General features: G+C 33.1%; 2 protein-coding genes across 2 annotated transcripts; one reads left to right on the top strand and one right to left on the bottom strand.

Annotated features, from left to right (window-relative positions):
- Positions 1 to 3,783, top strand: LOC123885616 (eukaryotic translation initiation factor NCBP). The gene is made up of 6 exons (XM_045934905.1): positions 1 to 275; positions 1,429 to 1,521; positions 1,615 to 1,719; positions 1,862 to 1,939; positions 3,142 to 3,261; positions 3,365 to 3,783. Exons 1-6 carry the CDS (start codon positions 96 to 98, stop codon positions 3,494 to 3,496), a joined length of 708 nt encoding a protein of 235 aa, XP_045790861.1. The 5' UTR covers positions 1 to 95; the 3' UTR covers positions 3,497 to 3,783.
- A 3,583-nt stretch (positions 3,784 to 7,366) lies between these two features.
- Positions 7,367 to 11,167, bottom strand: LOC123885450 (superoxide dismutase [Cu-Zn] 2). Its single transcript, XM_045934738.1, has 4 exons — positions 10,971 to 11,167; positions 9,601 to 9,909; positions 8,305 to 8,358; positions 7,367 to 7,530 (listed from the first exon to the last, which is right to left on the bottom strand). The coding sequence occupies exons 1-4, from the start codon at positions 11,062 to 11,064 to the stop codon at positions 7,502 to 7,504; spliced, it is 486 nt and encodes a 161-aa protein (XP_045790694.1). The 5' UTR covers positions 11,065 to 11,167; the 3' UTR covers positions 7,367 to 7,501.
- Between the last annotated feature and the right edge of the window lie 6,747 nt (positions 11,168 to 17,914).

Genomic DNA, 17,914 nt, shown 5'->3' with positions numbered 1-17,914 from the left:
ACCCATTTTTCAATCTTTCCTCTCTAGTCCAAAAAACTCAACCGAAAACACTGAAAGGGAAAAACAAAAAGGGAATTAGGGTTTAACAAATCGCAATGGATTTCACGTCAGGGAAGAATTCATCAGAGAACAACAACAACAACAACAACAATAACGCTGAAAACGCTTACCAAATCGTTGATTCTTCTTCTCAATTTGGTTCTGATTCCTACAATGTCAAAGAAACCGAAGAGCGTCAAGCTCGTGAACTCAAAGCTGGTCTTCATCCTCTCAAGGTTAATCATCATCTTAAACACTTTAAAAACACAATTTATTAGTTCTTTTTTCTGTTAATTTGTTGCCTGTTAGGTCAATTTTGATAATTAGCTTAATCTATTTTATTTCAAATTTTTAATTTGCAATGAAAGTATGCAATTTGTGAATGAATAAAATAAACTGTTGATTGATACTTTGGAGTTTTTATTTCATTTTAGTTTAGTTTTTTTTTTTTTTAAAAAATTGTAACTTTATATATTAGATTATTATATTTTAGATCCATTTTTTTGGTTACTTTCACCATACATTAGATTATTATATTGATATGATGAATATGAATGATTTGGAATTGGGGTTCGTTTGGATTTGGCTTATTTTTGAGCTTATGAAAATAGCTTATGCAAATAAATAAACTTTTAAGCTAATTCGTAAGTTTTAACTAACAAAAATTGTGTCTTTATAAGCTGTTTTTTCATAAACTATCTTGAAAAAACATATAATAATAAATAAAAATTTATTTATTTGCATAAGTTGTTTCGCATAAGCTCAAAAATAAGTCAATCCAAACAAGCCCTTTGTCTTTGTGTGTTAAGAAAGTTCAGCACAATTTATTGATTTCTTGCCTCAATATTAACTGATTGATATGTTGAGGTGTAAATTGATAACCAAATTGAAATTTTTGACCCGTCGGTTTATGTAATTTTTATCATGCCAAACTTAGTGCTCTTGGAAGATGGTGAAGAAATTAAGATTTAGGGTTTTTTATGTTGAGGTTTTGAGTAGGAATAGCTTGCTTTGATATATCAGTATGCTTCCCAAAATCTTTCAATTTGACATATGAAGTTATTATAATTGTGGATGAGTGGTTGCGAATGATATGTTTGCTGTATTGGACTATTGGGTTGCTCTTCTTTGAAGCAGATATGTTAAGATAATTAGGCTCTTAATGCTTTGACAGTCTTGTTGATTGTGTGTGATGGTTTATTTTTATCTCTCTCTCTCTCTCTCTCTCTCTCTCTCTCTCTCTCTCTCTCTCTCTCTCTCTCTCTCTCTCTCTCTCTCTCCGCGCGGGTGTGTGTGTGTGTGTGTGTGTGTTTGTGTGTGTGTGTGTCTTTCAACCTGCTGGGTGACATTTTGGTTGATTTATTTTGTATTGGTGATTTCCTTGATCAGACCAAGTTTGTATTTTGGTACACTCGTCGGGTTCCTGGAATTCGAAATCAATCATATGAGGACAACATTAAGAAGATTGTTGAATTCAGTACGGTAAGATGTTTTCTGTATTGGATGTATTGTGTTGGATTTAGGTTCATTCTTCATTGTAGATTTTCTTACTGTGACAATTGTTTGTGTTAATAGGTTGAAGGATTTTGGGTCTGTTATTGCCATCTTACTCGTCCTTCTGCTTTGCCTAGTCCAACAGATCTGCACCTTTTCAAAGAAGGAATTCGTCCTTTATGGGAGGTAGATACTTTTAACGGCCTTAGCTTATTTATCATTTTCATGGTATTGATAATTTATGAGTTGTTCTGTTTTGGAGGGAGAAAGGTAGAAGTTTGTCCGAATGTTGTTTAATTTGCTTTGACACACTGTTACTTTTTTGAAGGACTCTGCTAACTGCAATGGTGGAAAATGGATTATACGATTCAAAAAGGCTGTCTCAGGTCGTTTTTGGGAGGACCTGGTTAGTGAAAATATTTTCCCGAGTCTTGTTTCGCCTGTTGATAAATTCCTGTCATGATTATGGAAAATGTTAACACTATAATATATTGAATAATTCTTCAAGTTTGTTGCTCTAAAGAATTTTACTGAAAAGTTGGTTCTTATAGATCCCATTCACGTGGGTTCATACATGTAGTTGATCCGATGCCATCTAGTAGGACGAGTTTCAGTTGTAGTTTGCCATACAAATTATAAAATATTCGAGTATTTGAAGTCCATTATGGGCCTGAGATGTTTTTGTTGTTACTTTCTGCCACAACTGAAACTACTGAAGACAACAACCTAGTTTTAGATTCCATTCCTCATAAATATAGAATTTTGTCTCTGAATTGCTTCATTTATGATGCTTGATTTCTATGTTCCATATGGCTGTTCATCCTCTCCCAATCTTTAGGAAGAATCTCAAGTTTGACAAGATTGATGTTTCAAGATGTTAACTGATTAATGAATATTTTTCTGTCTAATAAAGTTGGTGTTCCCAATAACTCGAGAAGGAAGCATTGTCAAAATTCAATTTGGAAAGTAACTGTATTCACCAATTTCCACAGTTCATTTTCATAGAAATTATATTCTGTGTATTTGAAAAGAATTGTGCAAATGGGATTAGGATTTTTGTGTATAAGAGTTTCTGAATAAGCACTTGGTTGTTTTAAAACATGTCTTCATCAGTTGGCAAGTAGGAGTATTCTACTCAATGTATTGAACTTCTTTAATTGGTTAAGTGGAAGGAATGCTACTATTATAATTCTGCACGGCTTGCTTCTTGAATCCTTTGGAGCCCTCAATTTTTTAGAACACTAGTTTGAAAATTGTAGGTACTCCATCCATTTATCATAAAGCTTACAATGATAAAAACTTCTAACTGCTTATTGCCATATAACTATTACTAGATCATATGTGCAAAATAGTATGAATTTTCCCGGGTGAATGATGTTGTGGCAAACAAATGATAAATATTTATGTGGTTTCCACTTGATTTTGTTGATCTGACATCTTTCTTTCTCTTTCGTAAGTTTATTTTAGTTAAGGGGTCAGCCAAATTACCATTTTGAATCTTGATTAGTGAATTTAATCTCATGATCTTTGCCTGGATTAAAATTACATTTCTGTTGTTTATTGTTGGAGACTTCACATTAGTAATAGTATTATATATGCCAAATGTAGGTGCTTGCCTTGGTGGGTGACCAATTGGATTATGGTGATAACATATGTGGTGCGGTGCTAAGCATCCGATTCAACGAGGATATAGTGAGTGTCTGGAATCGCAATGCATCTGATAATCAGGTTGGCAACATCACTGACCCTATTTTTTCGTGTGGATGTTCATGTTCCCAAAATGTATATTCATGTTTGTCCTTAATAATAATATTCATGCTTTTTCACACAGGCTGTTATGGCTTTGAGAGATTCAATTAAGCGTCACTTGAAGCTTCCTCACAGCTATGTTATGGAGTACAAGCCCCATGATGCTTCTCTGCGAGACAATTCATCTTACAGGAATACTTGGTTGAGAGGCTAGAGATACATGTGTTTGTCCAAGTCCCCTCTGCTGAAGTTATTGTATACCAGCGCAGCTTCATTCTTCCTTTTAATCATTGTCCGCAATGTAATGATGGTGTTGGGTGTTTCAGGACTGGTTATGACTTTTGAATTAAATTTACGACAACATTTAAACTGTTTTATATAGTTTAATTTCGATACTCGTGGATTTGCTCTATAACTTATGTTTTGTCTTAGTTGTTGTAAATAGCGTAATTCCTATTGCTATTCACCTTGCTGAAGGAAAAGTGCTACTTTTTTTATCCAGATGACAGATTGCTCTTGTAGCGTAGTATTTTATTATGAATTTTTAATTAATCCTCGGGCTTTTTAGACCTTACACTGCACCCCTTTTCTCCATGTACACCTTCTCCTATCGTTTAATTTGGGTAATTTTAATATACAGTAGAGAAAACAAAAAGGCTCTTGTTTTTCCACAGTAAGGATGGAATGCTTGGCGGCTTTTCTATAGTGAATTTCATGGTTGAAATGTTGTGTGGATGTGACCACTTAGGGTTTCCGGAAGTGTGACTGGATCTTCTCCGGTGGTGGTGACAGGAGAGGTCCAGTCAAATTTCGACCATTGATTTGCACTATCAAATAAAGTAAAAAAAAAAAAAAATGAAAGGTGGAGATCTAAACTGGACACTATGATGTAAATTCCACCGGAGAGGATCTGTTCTCCTACATCGTGTCTGATGTTTGATTGAATGATTAGGCGATGCACCAGTGACAATTTTTAATTCCAATGCTTATAATTAATTCCAATGCTTCCACAACATCTTCCTTTCTTAAATTGTTATTAGATTGACTTATATGTTGCCCTTGATTATAATCATTTGTTGCATTCTGGCTTTTATGTTGATCTGCATTCAGTTTTTTTTTTCAATCATTAAATGACTTGCACCGTGGCTATCACAAATTGAATGCTCATGCTCGTAATCTCATACTTCCGATCTTGATTATTGGCTAAAATCTTTGTCTACAGTGACAACTGACTGTAGAGAATCTATTTCCGTATGCATAGCAACTCTTACTTGGCCAGACGTCCTCGCCTACTGAAGAGCGGGCAAACTAAGGTTGCCTTTGCCAAAACCATTAAGCAGAGAACAAGCAGGGTATAACAACTTAACAATGCAGAAGATTTATCATTTTCACTTTCCTCTCCTCTTTTCCTCTCCTTTTCTAACCCTAGCCGTCACCACTTTTTCCTTTTCTTCTTCTTAGTTTATCAAAGAGGGGTGATTTTAGGTCAAATCTTGACCTTAAATCACCCCTCTAAATTGTTTTTCTTTCTCCTTATATTAAATAAGTGTGATTTTCACATATTTGTTTGTTTTTGTGTATTTTGTTATCCCGTCTTTGTGCGGTGTTGTCCCGTCGTTGTGTGGTGTATTTTGTCATCCCGTCTTTGTGCGGTGTTCATTTGTTTCAGGTTGAAGGATTAGTTTCGATCAAGTGCAAATCCATATTTCAATGTCGACTTTTGTGTCATCAACGCTATAGAAAGAAAAAAAGAATGTGTACCTTCTAAGGCTTTCTTGGTTTTGCACGAGGGGCATTGTGCATAATGAATTGAAGGAAATTCGAGCTTTGTCCCGCACAAATGACAGCAAAAGAAATCACGATTTTGTGAATAAGAAGACATTGTGTTGAGAGTGTAGAGAGCTAAACCAACCGAAAAAGAAACGCAAACTAACAAGTAAGTATTAAGCAAGGTTGTTAAAATCAAGATTCTACTTGAAGAGAACAATAGTGTTGGATTTGGACATGGATCAAGTTATACTCCCTTCGTTTCAAATTACTTGACGTTTTATAAAAAAAACAAGAAATTAAGAAAATGTATTTTTGCACCTTATTTTCCTATTAAACCTTTTTTTTTGCACACCTTTCTCTTTCTAATAAATTTAATATGTTCTCTTTCCAATAAATTTAATATGTTATGTACCAAAAAATAATTAATGTTATGTACCCAAATTTTTTTTTAAAAAAAAACTTTAGTTTTTCAAATATATATTAAATTTTTTTTGGTTTCAAAAACTACTCCTAAATATTTGGAATTTACATGAGGGTATAATAGATAAAATATAGCCTTAAATTATCAAAACGACAAGTAATTTGAAAAAAATAAAATTTTCTAAAATGTCAAGTAATTTGAAACGGAGGGAGTAATTTATAAGCGATAAAATTTGTGATTAATTATATAAATAAAATAAAGGCGGATCACCGGCTAACCTGTGACCCTGCGGATTTAACCCGCATAACCCGCGATTTTAACGGACAAAAAAAAATGGTCTTAAATCCGTGCAGGCCACAGGTTAAACGGGTCGGCCCGCGGACCTTGGCCCATATACCCAGCTCTAAGGATTTGGGCCTAAAAAACAATAAGTTAACCCGGACCCATTAGTTTATGTTGCAAATTGATTTTTTATTTTTATTTTTTTTAATAAAAATAAAGGTGGCTTCACTTTCTATGATCGTATCCGAACCAATCCAAAAATAAAACCGTAAACCAAACCAATTTAAACCGAAAACCGCATTTAGTTTAAACCGCACAGATCATTTTTCTTCTAAACCGTGCGGTTTGGTTTGGTTTACGATTTTTATTTCACAAGGAAATAGTAAGTGAAACCTATGATGTTAATCACATAATCGCAGGAGAGAAGGAAAACCTGAAGTTTCTGGCGGCCTTTCTTCTTCCTACGACGGCCGTTTTCCGGCGAGTTGAGTGAGTGCAGCGCGCTTCTTCTATACAAGGGAAAATGAGACTCCAACTTGTATGAGATGTGATTGTGAATTGGGAAATACAATAACATAAAGCAATGCATTAGATCGGAAAACCAACACCAACAACACAACGACAAGGAGAGATGTGCAGAAATCGAAATCGCACGAAAACAGAAGAAGAATTTGAAACAGAAAAATAAACCAGGAAATCGAATCGAACTCAGCAAATTTGTCTTCAAATCGCAGTAGCAATCACACACAGTAGCCTCAGCATATTTGAAAGTCGGGGACTAATTGCACAATTGGTAAACTTGGGGAGCAAAAACTATAATTTAGCCTAATTTTTATGATAAACACTTATGCTTAAACTTACGTTATTTTCATAGAAAAAGATAAAATAAATATAAATTATTTTAATATATCCTATGAGTTATTCTCATAAGTTAAATTAGAGAAGTTGAAAGAAACCTTATGAAAATTATCATAAGTTGCTTTTATAAGTTCTTTCAAACAATCTCACAAAACTTATGCCAATAAATAAGCTCAAATAAACCGATCGAAATAGACCCCAAATGTCAAAGCAAGTAATCCACCAAAAAAAGAAGCCTCGTAGATATTTATAACATTTTGCAAATGTGTCACTTCAGTTCTATGAACAAAGCCTTGAAGACCTAGTTAAAATGCTCAAATGCACTCTTCAAATTGCTCAAATGCATTCTTCAAATTGCTCAAATGCATTCTCAAATATTGGTCCTTTCTTAACACCATGCGCCAAACAACTTTTAGACATGTTTGATATTTATGACTTACTTATATGTTGCCCTTGATTATAATCATTTGTTGCATTCTGGCTTATATATATATGTTGATCTGCACTCATATTTTTTTTTCCAATCATTAAATGACTCGCACTGTGACTATGACAAATTGAATGCTTGTAATCTCATGCTTCCGATCATGATTATTGGCTATAATCTTTGACTACAGTGACAGCTGATTGCAGATAATCTATTTCCGTAAGCATAACAACTCTTCCCCGGCCAGGCGGTCTTCGACTACTCAAGGGTAGGCAAGCTAAGGTTGCCTTTGCTGAAACCATTAAGTAGAAAGAACAAGCAGGATATAACAACTTAACAATGTAGAAGATTTTTTCTACTAGTCATTAAAGTTGCTATAAATGTAGTTACAACATTATTGTACTTTCAAAGAGAAATCAAAAGACATTGTATACACCATATTTATCTGCAGTCCAACTATCCTAAACAGATGACCGGAGCCCAATGATACCTGGTCGACAATTAGCAATTGTTAGACTTCAAAATATAAAGCAAAAAGCATCATGCCATGTTAAACTAGAACCTGGATCCTCTACAGCCAGTTGTAGACCGTTCGATTAAGAGAAAGAGATAGTCGGCTGCACCATACAGCCGACTGTAGAGGATCCAATTTGGTTAAACTAAACTTAATCATGTATACATGCTACTATTCCTGTCATGCTAAGCTTAACTGACATCAACCCTAGATCCCGTGCAGCCTCTAGCCACACCTCATCAGTAGGATTAATCTAACGGCTGATAGAATATATTCTCAGTAGTTATATTAGTCTAACAGGCGAAATTTGGCTGAAGCGGCTGCAGAGGGTCCAAGTCAACCTACTTCATTTCAGTGTTGTCAATCATGGATTGCTTCCATTACACTACAATGTTATAGCACCGCCATGACTGCTATTTGAAAACACTTTGTATTAAAAAGCGAATTGCAGAACAATAGTGAATTGTTCATCATTATTCTGCTACGCTATAGCGATGTACAGCCGCTATACCACTATTTGGCAACACTTTCATTTAGTTATTGAATTAGTGAAATGCTGTATGGTATGAGTCAAATCCTGACTCAAACTCAAACCGTGTTTATATACCGATCTAATATTTACCATGGAGAACCTAAGCTACTAACTTATTATATATGCAATAATGGACTTGACTTCTAGAGTAGACCATGATTTAGTAATGGGAAATTTAATCCATAAAGAATCTGAATAATAGAAGTGTTACCACTTACCACATGCTACTCTTGCACCTGCATTCCCAGTAGTCTTGCTGAGTTCATGTCCACCTGTTCATTATTAATAGAAAAAAGCTCAAAAATGGGTACATTATACAAAAACAAAGCAATGAAGATTATTGTTATGAATCCAGAGAGGGCAAGTAGTAAATTGAGAGAAAAGAACGAGTAAAACAATTACTTCCTTTCTTATTTTTTCTGATATATGATGCACTTTTAACAACACAACTTCTCCAACTTGTTCTAACTGAGTAACTGAATACCTTCTAGTTGACTAACCAAATCCTAACTGGTATTAAATTATAAACAAAGGCTAACATGCTATGAAGCACCGATACAATACAACTATCGGACACGACACTGAAGCGTTGACACTGGCAATAATTTGGAAAAATAGAATAATTGAATGTAATCACATGCTTTGGTGTTCGACACCGGGGACACACCTTCACAATGTGAAGTGTCGGTGCTACATAGTTAGCATGTCATGTGAAGTGGTGAGCACAGCAGTAGTCCATCCTGGACCTCCAGAATTTCAAAGAAGCTTAGAAGAAAAGCACATTTCTATAGTCTATTAGCTCAAACAAAACTCAGCCATTGAAATTAACCTCCATTTGCAGTTAAGTCACTAAAACTTACTTAACAAGTTGGTCCTTGGATTATAAAACTTGTATCAGGTTGGTCTTTTTTTTGTATCTCAATTCAGTCCTAACGGAATAACTTGACTCATATTTGCAAGTTATTCGAGGACTATTCCATAATCCATATACAAATAAATTCAAAGATTAAACTATGAGTGAAGAACAATTCTAGAGACTAGGTAGCATATTTACTTGCCACACACATTGTGTTCATGCATAAATGACTGACAAACAAAAGCGTGTGACTAGAGCTGCAGTAAATAAATACGACGACTACACAGAGCAGTAAACAAAAGATATCAAGGACTGAAAGAGCTGAATCATTTGAAGCACAATGGTAGAAAGTCATTAGAACTGTGAATAACAAATCTCATTAGCAGAGTTAAAAATTACTTCAAAACAGCTTGTGTGCTTCCTAAGTGACAGTTTCATTTTTACATGTACCATGCAAGTAATTTATACTTTAAGCTTTTCATATTAAGAAATAAGATATTCAATACAGCTTTATCATATAAAAAGTTACCCCGATGAACTATTGTATGAAAACTATATATGAATAAGGGAAAAGAAAAGGTATGATTCAAAGTCGAAAGACGAGAAAGCCTAGTCGAACAAGTTCATCAATTCTAGGACCAAAGCTTTAAATTCTTACCCCTTCCAAGATCATCAGGATCAGCATGCACAACAACAGCCCTCCCGAGTATGGAATGAACTCCATTTAGTGGAATCTGTCCATCTTTGATAGAAATCAAAGCAACTCCATCAGGTCCGGCAACAATGTTACCCAAATCACCGGCATGTCGCTCATCGTCAGTAGATGCTCCATGATCCTTCTTGAGTGGATTGAAGTGAGGACCAGTGGAGTTGCAGCCATTAGTGGTGTCACCAAGAGCATGAATATGAAAACCATGAAGACCTGGGGCCAACCCAGTTATCTTTCCGGTTACATGTGTATAATTCCCTGCACAATTGCAATCATAATTAGTTATAATGAAACATAAACGTCACAAATAACTAGCTCGGTTGGTAACTCGAAGAATAGGTAAGAAGTCCTAACCTGTAGGTCTAGGATTCAAACTCTGTAAACTAACATAACTATTTAGAGTAAATTGGCATTTTGGTCATTGAAATCGTAAGAATTGAAATATTAAATTAGTGAAATGGCAATTTAGTAACCGAACATAAAGAATGCCAGTCAATTCAGTCATTTTATAATGAAAACATAAATGTCCCAAATAGCAAGCTCGATTTATTGTAACTAAGCTGTCTAAGATTCAAACCCTTTAAAGGGTAAATCATCATTTTGATCCACAAATGCGTGAGATGGTGTCACTATGGTTTGTCTGTAGCTGCATGGACTAAACCGACTAACAAAAGACATATTTAAGGACCAAATAACTAATGAAAGCCACATTCGAAGACCAAATTCACTAAGAAAAGATACATAAAAGAATGTTTATGTAATTTCGATACATTCAACTATGAAGCACGAACATTCCTCAGATAGGCGTGTCCAGTGTTGGACACTAACACGACACCGGCACTTATGATTACACTGAATTATGTCATTTTTTAAAATTATTATCGGTGTCGACGTGTCGGTGTCCATATCGTGTCCTGTGTCCATGTCTGTGTCCATGCTATGAAATGCTTCATAGCTCTTAACGCATTTAAGGACCAAAATGACACTGGCCCTTTAAACTAACTAACATAACTACTAATTTAATATCAAGTACCAACAAACAATTGCCTATATACAAAAACCTAAATGTTATTAAAACATGTTTCAATCACTAATCTGAACGTAATTAACCATAATTTTCATATGTACACATCTACATGTGTGAGTTATCCAATCTTGATACATCTATTGAATTGTATTATCAAATTTTTGTGTCTGAAATTGGTGTTTAAATAACATTTCTGATTAAAAAAAATGAATCAGTACCTATATTAACAAATTCATAAAGAAAAATAAGCTAAGGAGAGAGAGAGAGAGAGAGAGAGAGAGAGAGAGAGAACCATTGGGGTATTGAACAAACTGAAGAGAACCTCTAACGTTGTCATCTCCGATGATGAGAGCCACAGCTTTCACTGTTCCCTTTGCAGCTTCCATTTCATAGCACACTGTCTTTTTGGTTTCTTCTTGTTTACCGATAATATTATAATTCTGTTGGAAGAGAAAAACAATGGGCTTCCATTTTTAATTATTTATTATTTTTTCAAGTTTTTTTAGTGGAAACAGTTATTTTAGTGTTGAATGTGCAACCCACTATCATTTTGGTCTCTGACCGAAAAAAAAATATAAAATAATTTTCGACTCTACAATTCGTTAGTTACTTTAGCCTCTGACATTAAAAATGATTGTTAACTTTACAAAAAAGTTGATGTGCCATTTTTTGGGGACACATGGCACGTTGATTAGGCATTAGTTGGACAAGTGGTTTGAAGATATGGCGAGGGACAAAAATGACAATATTTTTTTCTTATTATTTCTTCATCATCTTCTTCCTCCCACTCCTTCTTCATACGTTCATCAATAAAATCCAGAATTTTAAACCAAATTTTTTTAAAAAAATCATCAATAAAAAATTTGCAAAATTTTAACCAAATTTCCAAACAAAATCCCTAAAACCTCAAAATCTTAAAATTTCAAAATAAGTTGAGTAATGGTCGACCATTTATACCTCCATTTTGTAGACAAAATGCTTGTTCTAACAACACACCATTGAAAAAAGTTAACAATATCAATGTGTAAATTTGTTTTTGTTTTTAGAGTGACTACAACAAATGAAAATATTTTTGACACAATTTGGCTGTTCCAATTTTTTCAGAAGTTATGGTAAAGAGCAATCAATTGATAGTTGAGATTTAGGGGAAGATGAAAGTGCATAAACAACTGGGCATTGTTGAGAGCAGTGAAGTGAATTCATTTGAGAAAAGAGAAAAAATCAAATAGAAGAATGAATGTTGGAAAAGAACAACAATATTATGATGATCTATTGTTATGTGTTTTGGGTTCGGTGAGATTTAGATGACGGTGGATGAGAGAAAAGACAAAGTCGCTTTAAATTTTTTGAGATTTAGGAATTTTGTTAGAAGATTTTGTAATTTTTTTATTGATTATTTTTTAAAAAAGTTGGATTTAAAATTATGTGTCTTATTGATGAATGTATGAAGATGAAAATGTGAAGAAGATGAAGAAGGATGAAAGGAAGAAAAGATGAAGAAATGAAGAAGAAAAAAAAAATTTGGTCCCTCGTATTGTCGTTTTGGTCCTCGCCATATCATCAGACCGAGAATGGATTCTCTCAAGTGTAATTTACACTTGAGAGAATAAAGTGTGGTTTGTTACCATTGATCAAGAGAGAGAAACATATAAAAATTTAAACAAAATGAATTTAGATGGTGTTAGATTACACTTTATTCTCTCAAGTGTAAATCACACTTGAGAGAATTCATTCTCCATTAGACCGACCACTTGTCCAACTAATGCCTAGTCAACGTGCCACATGTCCCCAAAATTAACTAACAGATTGTAGAATCAGGGACTATTTTGTATTTTTTTTCTTCAATCAGGGACCAGAATGATAGCGAGCTGCACCTAAAATGATTATTTTTCTTTTTTGTATTTCAAAATTATACTAAGAGTTGAATTGTCTATATACAGTCCAATATATTAATGTTGTGAACCAAAATTAATAAAATATGATTAGGTGTTTTTTTTTACAAATGATTAGGTGTTTTTTTTTTATTGATTTCCTTTTTCGTTAATGGGTCTACCATTTTCTTTATCATAAATTATATTATAAATTTACTTACCATTAACCTTTTTTTTTTTTACAATAATACTTGCCATTAACTATAAACTTACAAAATAGTACTGTTGATAGAAGCTCATATAAAAATAGAATGATGTATTGTTGATGGAAGCTCATATAAAAATCCCGAGATCATCGAGAAAAAGGTATAAGAGGATTTAGTGGACACATTGATTATCCTGATAGCCTATATGCGGAACTCTTAGCCATTTTTTATTTTTTTTGGTAAAGAACTCTTAGCCATTTTAAATGGATTAATAGTGGCTTAAAGGCTAAAAATGTGAGTTGCAAATCAGATTGCTTACAAGCATTAAAATTTATCCAAGACCCAACACTTCAACCATATAAAAATTTATCCAAGACCAAACACCTCAACCATATGAGTACGCTCACGTAATTTATTGCATCAAAGAGCATCTTTTGCGGGATTGCGATAGTCTCATTTTAATACACATATTGAAAAGGTAACTAATGCGCAGACTATATGGCGAAATTGGGTGCAAATAGCATAAACATAAAGTGTATGGAAACATTTGACAAGCCTCCAATTTTTCTACATTCTTTACTCATTACAATATTATGTTAGTTTTTCTTTGTGGTTTGGTTTATATATGTCCCCACACTTTTGTATCTTTTCTCTTGGACATGCCGCAATTGATAGAAAAGAGTTGATAACACAGTTGTTTGGGATGGTCAATTTCTTTTGTGATGATTTGCATGTCCTATTTAGCTAAAAAAATTGGTTTATACCTATGGCATATATTTGGTTATTGGTGTTTGATATATTTACCTTAACTCATTTAATTAATGAATTTGATATGTTTAACTTTTTCTTAAATAAATCATCAGTTTATAATTTGCCTCATATCTTAATATGTTTTTAGTTGACGATACTTTTTAATACTAAAATGTACTTAAAAATATTCCAAAAGTAAAGTTCATTTTGAAAAACAATCCATCAAAACTATACAACTATATCTTTTGTAGAATATGAATATGAAAATCCTTAATGAAATACAACTATATTTTTATTTGAGTTGGAACACTCAAAGAAATTGAAAAGGTTCAAACTCTAACTATTGTAACGTGTATATAGCACACGAACAACTAAGATTGACTTATAAAAAAAAAATAGGCTTAATTAGTCTATTGGTCCCTTAAAGATATTTTAGATTTCACAATGGTCTCTTAAAGGAAAAAAGGTCCGGATTGGTCCCTTAAAGACACATTTGTTTCTCACATTGGTCATTTCTGTCAAGTTTTCACAAAAAACGTTAGTTTTAGTTGACTGAATTGTGGATGTCATTAAGTCTAAGTGGTCCACTAAAAACCTTATTAATTTTTAAAATTTTAACAATTGGAATTTTTTGTTATATTTGGAGTTAAAATTTAACGGAAATGACCAATATGGCAAACATATATGTCTTTAAGGGACCAATCCGAACATTTTTTCTTTAAAGGACCAATTCGGACTTTTTTTCTTCTTTAAAAGACCATTATGAAACCTAAAATGTCTTTAAGGGATCAATAGACTATTTAAACCAAAAAAATACCATTAAATTTTGTACGCTAACTTTGAAAATTGTAATTATTCTAATTAAATATCACAAAAATATTTAGTTTAGAGTTGTCAAAATGATTTGTGGCCAACGAGCCAACCCGATGATTGACTCACATCTTTTTACCCTAAACAATTTGTCAAAGTGAAAAATTGAGTAGGGTCAGTTTGGCCGTTGGGCTTCAAGTCAGCCCAATACCAACATTTCTAAGTGGGTTTGTGAAAAAATGACATTAGTAAAAGTTTTAGTAATTATGATCTGTTCTGGGCCGAGCATCGAGCTCGAGCATCAGAAGGTGTCGAACATACACGATCCGAGCAAGACTCCAACGGTCTGATACTCTTACGTATTGTAACGGCCGAAAACCGGAATGATGAGCATTTACTGCACATCAAGGCCTCCAAGCCGTTTTCCGGCAGCCACTTGATGGCCATTAATGCCATCAAGGGCCTTAGCCCAGCGCTGGGGGCTATATATATGCATCTCCACTTCATTTGCAAGGTACGCATTTTTATAGCTAAGAAAACCTCTATAAACACAAACTGACTTGAGCGTCGGAGTGCCTGCAGGTACACAACCCCCCTCCGCTTCAACAGGGGTCTCAACGCTCTCAACCACCGCAAACGCCGGCGAAGTCGCATCATTCTGGTCAACACGATCATGATCTAATTTAAGTTATAATAAAAATATTTAAGTATTCAAATAACATGTGATCAGAATGTTCACAAATTAATTTTTATTTTATTTTCATGCTGCAGTTGGTTTGTCGGCCTTTTCCGGACCTATATAAACCAAGTTGTTTAATTGTTGATGGAATCACATATTGAAATTCTAGTAGAGCGGTGTTATGGGGTCTTACTAAAAGATGAAAGAAATAAAAAGAGGAAAACATGAGAATAGACGAAGAAAAATAAGATATCATAGAAATAATTTATATTCAAAGAGGTAACCGCGCAAGAATTATAACTTGTCCCGAAAAAATGGAAATTACAAAATTTTATGTTACTATTTAAAAAAGAAGAAGAAGCTATTTGATAGATAATAAATATATAATGCATATATCTATATATATAAATCTTAGATAGTTGTGGAATTGTCTATCTAAACCCTAATCCACAAACCAATGAAAACATTTCATTTAGCCACATCATCCACTTACATTCATTTAATGTGGGGTACTAATTGTAATTATTATTATTATTATTATTTGGGGTTATTATTCATTTTAAATTTTTTTGTTCATTTTATTATTTTGTGTATTTTATTGTTTTTTTTTTCAAAAAAGTTAATGTTTTTGCTAATAATATTTTGTCCAATCTTTGTAAATATAAGAAGTTGGTGGATTGTCAGGACTACTTTCTAATGTTAGTAAAAAAAATAGATAAAATAAAATTTACTAATGGTTGTTATGTCTTGTATGATTTTTATTATATTTGATATTTGAGTATGAGTTAAGTTGGTTTATTTTTGCTCCAATAAGTTTCAAATTAATATAAATGTCAAATTCGATAATACAGTAGTTTTTTGGTAAGAGATAATGAAGTAGTTTATCCAACTCAGAATCCTCCAATGAGATTTATAATATAAATAAAAACTTATGTTTCAACATCGATTGTTTTTCATGGTTAATTATATGTTGTCATTTCAATAGTTATTTTGAAAAATGAGTTAAAGATATTGCTAATCAATGTTAATGAAAAAGATACCAAAGTAACTTCAAATATGATATATAAATAAGTTTTTTAAATGTATAAGCATCTATATATATAATTCCTAGATAGTTGTGCAACCACTAATCTAACCACAGTGTATGAGTATGACCACAAACCGTTTTCATAGTGACATGACAATTTATCGATTACCAACTTATTTTGGTAGATGCAATAGGATCCATTGTAATCTTTTCGAAATGTATAAACACATATTTAATATCTATCTTATATTTACATCACTTTATTATTATTTTTTGAAGGAACATCACTTTATTATTATTATTATTATTATTATTATTATTTTGTTTTTGTTGATGTTATTATTATAATTTTCATAATACTTATTGTTTCAATTTATACGAATGATTTTTCAACATTATAATATAAAATACCGCATAACACCTGTGCATCGCACGGGTGTGGGACTAGTTGTATAATAAGAGTTTAAATTTTACAAAGTTTTGTATTTCTAACTAAAATAAATAATATTTATTATCACATGACTTTAAGATTCATATTTAATACTGCAAGAATTATGAAGAATGAATTCAAAATCCATGTATGTAGTTGGTTAGTAGTGTTCTTCGTTATTGATATGCATGTAGGTAGTTTATGATATTTTTGGTGATTGATATGCATGATTGTAAGTGTCATTTTTTTTTATAAGCAAAAATATATTATAAGGGAGTACAATGGGTACTCAAACCCTTACAACAAAGAGCATTAAACTAAATGCTTAGAATACAAGACATATGATTTAAACACCAAAAAGGAAAAGGAGTACAAGTCATACGTCCAAACCGACTAGTGAACCACAACCAAGAATGAAGTTTGATTGTCTCCAATAACGATGAAACATCCGGTATATTGCCCTTAAAAATTACTTTATTGCGAAGATTCCAAATATTCCAAGTGGTTGCCAACCATACCAAGTACCGGACACGACCTTTGTCTTTTATTTTGAACAAATCACCAAATAAAAGGAAATGATCTCTACACCTTCGACTCTGGTTTGTAAAGATGTCCCTAACCAAGATAAAACTTTATTCCATACTCCCTTACTAAAAGGACATGAAAAGAAAAGATGGTTTTCGTCCTCAACTTGTTGAAAACAAAAGACGCAAGATAATTCGTGATGATTAGTCAAAATACATCGGTTATGAAGAGTTGCTCTTGTTGGTAATTTGTTTAATAATAACCTCCAACCGAAAACATTTACTTTCGAAGGAACATCCGACTTTCATAGGCGTTGAATGGCCTCGAGCACATGAGCATCTTGAAGCTCGACCTGCCGCAGGTCTAATAAATTTGTGTAATAGGATTTAGCTGTGAACAATCCATTGGAATCAGGAATCCAGCGCCACCGATCGTGATTATTGTTGTTAAGGGGAAAACCATCGAACATACCTTGTAATTCAGTAAGCTGCTGGGCTTCGTTCACACTCAACGATTCAGACCAATTCCACCTCCATAATGGCACTAAACCAGTTCCTTGTACACGTTTAGAAACCTTAACATTCTTGATCACTTCTTTAGCATACAAATCAGGATAATGATCACAAAAAGCCTGATTTATGTACCATTTAAATTGCCAAAAACAAATGTTATTACCGTTACCAACGCAACAACTAAAATTGGATTTAAACCAGCTGTCACTCATCCCGCGCCCGGGACTAATAATATCACGCCACCACAAAGAGGAATGTGCACTAGGCGTAATATCAAGACGACTAAGCAAAAGAGAAGGTTCTAAGTGTCATTATATTTAACACATGATAATGAAAGAAATCAATTGTGTATTATTTATCTAATGTTTTTCAATTTTAGTAAATACAAATATTATATTATTAATATTGCAGATAAACACATGTGAT

This window comes from Trifolium pratense, linkage group LG5 (genome assembly GCF_020283565.1).
Source record: "Trifolium pratense cultivar HEN17-A07 linkage group LG5, ARS_RC_1.1, whole genome shotgun sequence".
Taxonomy (NCBI): domain Eukaryota; kingdom Viridiplantae; phylum Streptophyta; class Magnoliopsida; order Fabales; family Fabaceae; genus Trifolium; species Trifolium pratense.
This window is presented reverse-complemented; position numbering and strand designations above follow the sequence as displayed.